This window comes from Neomonachus schauinslandi, chromosome 7 (assembly GCF_002201575.2).
Source record: "Neomonachus schauinslandi chromosome 7, ASM220157v2, whole genome shotgun sequence".
In the NCBI taxonomy this organism is placed as follows: domain Eukaryota; kingdom Metazoa; phylum Chordata; class Mammalia; order Carnivora; family Phocidae; genus Neomonachus; species Neomonachus schauinslandi.
The window spans coordinates 83,976,482-83,982,549 of NC_058409.1; the positions used below are offsets into that span (position 1 = coordinate 83,976,482).

The following is a 6,068-nucleotide window of genomic DNA, read 5'->3' on the forward strand; positions in this document are numbered from 1 at the left end:
AAAAAAAAAACTAGCTCCTTTGTCCTTGAGGAATTTACAATTTTACATGAAAAATGGATAATTATGGCATAAATTAGTGTTTTTCAAAGCATATTTTATGACCCCCATTTGTGAGTAGCAAAAGTAATTGAAAGGAATAGAGTAGAAAACTTCAAAGATTATCCTCTGATAATAAGGGTAAGTGTTGTTTTATGAAACTTGATTGGTTAGATATATGTATATTCACATTCACTAAAGGTTATTTGCGTACTAAGTCACATTCTAGGCCAGGCATAAAATGTGTAAGAAGTGACATAGATAACTATGACAAGATGTGGTGTTTTTGTAACTGATTACTTAGCACCAGAAAAGATATGTGTGTCTTGGGTAAGGAAAGAGTTTTCACATGTTAATTTTCTTCTCAAAAGTTAAATATGCTTCTTTTTACTTGATCACTTTTTGAGAGATTAGACGTTAGCTTTAACGTATGTTGTGTAGTAACACAGTTGTGAAATCTCTCTATCACGTTGTCCAGTGTGTCAGCTATAAAGGCAATACTTTATGGGATAGCTTTAAAAGCAATGCATTAAAAAGGCCAAGTAGATCAGTGTGAAGGGAGCAGTCAGAATAATGCCCAATTAATTGAGCTAAGGTTTTGGACTGCTCTATTCCTTGCTTAGTTACAGTTTTCTCCTGCATGAAAACTTATTTAGAAACCTGAGTGAATGATCTTTATGGAAGAAATATGCCAACATCTCCAATATTTTTATTTCTTACTGAAAGAAGTTAGAATTTCTATATTTGTCCTGTGGGTAACTTTTCTCCTTTTGGTTTTCCTTGTGTAATAGATTAGACCATTTCCAGAACCCTGTGGAGCACCTGCAAAAAGCCTTCTGTTCTTATCTACAACTCAGTGACTCTCTCCCTTCTAACTCAAGAACAGTGAGTTAGAAGGGTAACTGACTCTTACTGCAGTCCACCCTTCCCCAAGAAGGGCAGTGCTTACGCTGCAGTTGGCAGTACCTTGTCCTGCTTTCATGTACTAACTTTCTTTTTTGCTGTGCCTCCATAAGGCCACAAGTATCCTTGGTTTTCTTTCAAAAAAACGAATCTCTCTTGTAGGATAGCTCCTAAAGAATGGAAGAGGAATAGTGTAAGGTAAAATTGTGAGACTCCTTTATTAGGCAGTTTACCGTAGAAAGGCTCTTTCATCAGATGCTCCTGAGGTAGTGATGTGTAGCGTGTGGTCACCAAAAGTAAATTCTGTCAGTAGGAATTCCAATGGAGGTTTTCCTGATAGAATTTTACTAACCCTTGAAATATTTTATAAATGAGCAATAGTGTTCTCTTGCTCTTTAAAGACAAAACGTACTAAGGAAAAATCAATAGAAATTCCAACGAAATAGAAGAATCAGGGCTATTCTTCACAAGAAAATTTCACCAAATTATTTCTAATGGCAAAGTCTACCTCTGGCTCCAAATTTTTTTTGGAGGAAAAAAAAAATGTAAGAAATTGTTGAGCATTTATCTAAGTTTTGTTTTCTAGCCCATTTTGCGAAAAAGGTTGTAAAGTTCAAAATTACTTGCTACTTCTTTACCTAAATATTATGTAAATCATGTTTGAGGAAAATGACAGCTCTTAGAGCTTCTCCTGAACCCTTGTCATTTTTATTCTACCTTATTAGCAAGGGTACTGGAGGTTTGCCTTGAGAAGCCCAGTTTAAAGATACCTGTAATATTCGTCAGTTGGCATTTTATTTTGGCATTCAAATTTGAGAGTTTTGTTTCTTTTTACTTTTTGCACTTTGTTTTAAAATTGATTTGGAATTAAATATTAGAAACTATTGGCAAGGTAATTACTTATTAGTCTTTTTCCCTTTCTCATTTTCTCTTAATCAGAAAAAGAATAAACCAAAGGAACCACCCAAAGTACCCAAATCAGCACCATTTTTTATTCCAACGGTTCCTGGCCTTGTACCCAGATATGCTGCACCTGAGCAAAATAATGATCCCCATCAGGTAAAAATCAAATTGGAGCATTCTAAGTATATAGGGTGTGTTTTGTGTTCTGCATTTGTAGTTCTTTGTCAAGACCTAGTTTTACAGATACAGAGTAAATTAATGACAGCTCTTAATTATAAGCTATGATTTTTTTGTTACACTTGTATTCTTAGAATAATGTATATTTGTTTTTGTTTAAGTCTAAAGTGGTAAATCTTGGAATTTTGGCTCAAAAATCAGATTTCTGCTTGAAACTTGAAGAAGGACTGGTAAATAATAAGTGTAAGTTAAATTATAAAATCTTTTACCAAGTATCATCAATATATTGTACTTTATATGAAGAGAAATTGAACGAAATATTAGCAGATTTTTCAGTAGCTGAAAGAAGATAGAAAACTTTTAGGATTAAATTTGATTTTAATGTGAAATAATTTTAGCTTTTGTATTATGTTAAATGAGTGACACTAAACTTGGATGAGTATTAATATTATAATAACCTTTTGAGAACATTTCACATTTTCTATATGGAAAATTAGTGTGTGTCCCGCGACCCCCCGTCCCTTTCTTTTGTTTTTATTTACATATACAGTTTATAATAGAGCAGAGACTTTTGTCTTTGGTGATTTTTAGATATTCCCAAGTTACCCATTAAGCAATTTTAAAATGTATTTATTGTTAATAGATTAAAATTTTGAAAGCTACAGTCTACAGCTAATAATGATAAACAATAAGAGCTAAAAGCAATTAATAAAATCACAGTCACTCTCCTGTTTGATTTATACTCTTGTTTTTTGGATCCAAATGCTTCTGTTTTTATACTGCCATCACTTGAGTCCACCTTGGCAAAAGTCAAATAATGGTACTGACGGGCCATTGTAGATGACTAAAGAATAGCAAGATCATAAAGGAGTAACTTGTTATATTTCTGGAGGGACAAAGAAGAAAAGCACTCTTATTTAGTATAGACTAAAGGACAAAGAATAAAATTTATTAGAGTTTTGTCATTGGTGTTATTTCTTTTCTAAAAGCTAAAAGCATAGTCATTACCACTGTAATATCAAATACTTGTTATAGAATAGCTGTAAGTGTATAGAATATGTATTCGTAGGATGCATATAAAACAAAAATGCTTATTTCTAGAGAAAAGGAGTAAATTTGGGATGGGTAAGAATAAGGTGGAATCTTTCCCCTTCTTATATGTTTCTGTATTGTTAGTGTTTCTTAATAATCATATGGTAGTTTAAAAACTTTTATAATAAAAAGGAAAGGAAAATAAATTCCTCCACCTCATCCTGTTCTCAGTGCAACTACTCTTAATAATTTATGTACCTTACAGCCTTCTTATATTTGGATTTGTTCTGATTGATGTAAGACCATCTTGAAGTGTCTGTCATTAGGCATTAGATTTTAACAGCTTGAGCAGTAGGAAAAAAAAAAACTTAAATGCAAAAATTTTAGTGCTCTTAGTACTTTTTATTGTATTGCTGTCATAATTTGTACTGATTGTTACTTAATTTGGGGTTCATTTTACTACTTAACAGGAAAAAATAAAGCCACAGGAAGAATTTCCTGTGTAATTTAAATGTATGTTGCTTGGGTATGAAATAAAACTATAGTTTCCTAAGTGAAGTGATTGTAGGTAATGACTGGATTCTTCTTAAAACTTAATGCAGATGAAGCTGCTCTTAACCTTCTGAAAGAATTAGGCCCATCAGGAATTGAAACAGAGCTGCAAAGCCTGTCTCCTGATTGTGGTGGATCTGTAGAAGTTATGCAGAGCTTCTTAAAAATGATCGAGATGATGTTGGACAGGAAGCGTGATTTTGAGTTAGCCCAGGCATATCTTGCATTGTTTCTAAAGGTAAGTCTAATGTAAGATGATACTTCTCAGCTTGCCTTCCCCTAGGGTAGTGTTGTCTGATAGAATTTTTGCAAAAGTGGCAGTGTTCTATCTGCACGGTCTAATGTGGCAGCCACTTGACACATTTGGCTACTGAGCACTGAGAAATGTGGCTAATGTGATTGAGAAACTGGATTTCTTATTTTACAGAAATTTAATTAATTTAAATTTAAATAGCCTTCTTTACCTAGTGATTATTGTATTGGACAGTTGAACACTACAGCTTTGTAGTCTTTTCCTTTACTCAGCACAATTTTGACTCATCCCCCTGACTTTTCTGCATCATCCATTTGATTCAGTATACTAAACTATTAACTTTTTTAAGTCATTATATTTTGGCAGTGATCATGAAGAGAAACTTAGGTTTCATGTTTATTTTTTGCTTTTGTTTTTTTCTGCTGCTGGAATCAAAATACTTCTATTCTGGCTGAAGGGGTTTCTAGTGATTTAGCAAGAACAGTTCTTTTTATGACTAACATAATGGAGAATTCATGTTTATTTCAGTATTATATTATATTGAAGGAAGTAGATGATGCTGACTTTTAGTGTTAACAGACAGGATACTTCCTCTAGCCCATTAATATATACAATGAGTTTTTACTTGATCTAATTATTTAAAATTATTTTATAAGTAGATATTTAGATGGTAGCATGTAGGATGAAAAAAATAGAAATGCTACAAATTTTTTCTGTATCCTTTCCCAAATTTACCAACTATAGTTCCTGAATATAAATTTACTTTAATCCTTAGGAGTTAAAGCAGAGAGCCATCAGTCATTCATTACCAGTGGGTTCCAGTGAAAGGAGAAACCTAAAGCACAGAAATATGGAGTTAGTGTTAGAACTAGGACCTTGTTTCGAGACTTGTTTCAGGGATATCCTTAGGTGGAGGAGAGTGATGACAACTTCAGTTCTACTAAGGGAGAGACAGACAGTACCATAAAGGAACTCATAAGAAAGTTTGATAGAGAAGAGGGAAATGGGAACTGGTAATAAACCAGCATCTAAGGAAAAAATATTCAGAATAGTATCTTATGATGTTCCTTGGTAGGAAGGTTGAATCTAGAATAAACAAAATTTTAATTTTCTTAAATATTATAATTTTTTCTTTTCAGTTACACCTTAAAATGCTTCCTTCAGAGCCAGTACTTCTAGAAGAAATGACGAAGTTGTCATCACAGGTGGAAGAAAACTGGATCCATTTACAGTCACTCTTCAATCAAAGCATATGTATTTTAAATTATATAAAAAGTGCTTTGTTATAAAAATAAATTTAAGTGACTAAAGACTTTTATATTAAATGGGTTCAGTTTAACTCATACCTTGTTTTCCAAGTTTCACTGTGAAAAGAAAATAAATGCCAGCGCTGCTAATTAGTAGTCATACTTCACTTTAAATGCTAAATATTTTCTTGAAATAAAATTATACCTGCTTTTTGTTTTAAAGATTTATAGAATCTACTCAAATGACTTATTTTCTGAGTCTCTTCACATCAGTTACTTGTATATGATTGAACTGTTGTCATCAGCTCCTATTTTTTGAATACCTGTAAACGTAAGAGATGTTAGGTGTTTCATGTAAAATATTGATGAATTGAAGACAAAACTGATGTGTGATAGAGTTATAAAAGTGCCTTCATGATATGAAGTAAAAACGTATGTTTCCTTCCTTGGTAGCCTGTGATGAAAACATGGATCATTGACTCTTAGAGCTTAGATCATTGACTCAGACATTAGTGCAGCCCTCTTGTAATGCAGAAGAGGAAGTTGCTAAGGTCATTTTGGGATCTCAGTGACAGATTAGGTTTATAACACCACCCTAGTGTTCTCTCCATTGGAGCCTTTCTAAAGGAACTTGTTCTTTTATAAGGAAGGTGAGAGGCACTTTCACAAGCCAAATTGCTATAGAAGACAGTTGAGTAGGTACCTAGGATAGGGGAGGGAAATTCCAAATTCCACTGAAGATATCCTTCAAAGTGTTTCTTCCTTACTGATGACCTTTTTATTTGGAAGAAACTACTGCCTATAAACTTTTCTCTCCTAACCACTGTGAAACCAGATAGCTCTGGCAGTTTCTCTTATTATTTTCATGATTTGGGACTTCAGCAATACATGAATTAAAAGTAAGCAATTCCGCTACCTGGAAAAGTGCTGGGAGGTCATCATGGAAGCTACTTTGCCTCCTGTTT

The 6,068-nt window shown here is 33.2% G+C and overlaps 1 protein-coding gene across 1 annotated transcript in view; it reads left to right on the forward strand.

Moving 5' to 3' along the window:
• The window catches only part of WDR36 (WD repeat domain 36), a 35,311-nt gene extending 30,128 nt beyond the window's left edge, over positions 1-5,183 (forward strand). The window contains exons 20-23 of the mRNA XM_021695753.2: positions 1,879-1,998; positions 2,181-2,262; positions 3,654-3,841; positions 4,996-5,183. Coding sequence (XP_021551428.2) covers positions 1,879-1,998; positions 2,181-2,262; positions 3,654-3,841; positions 4,996-5,145 — 540 coding nt within the window. The 3' untranslated portion in view covers positions 5,146-5,183. The remainder of the gene's footprint in view (positions 1-1,878; positions 1,999-2,180; positions 2,263-3,653; positions 3,842-4,995) is intronic.
• Positions 5,184-6,068: the final 885 nt, after the last annotated feature.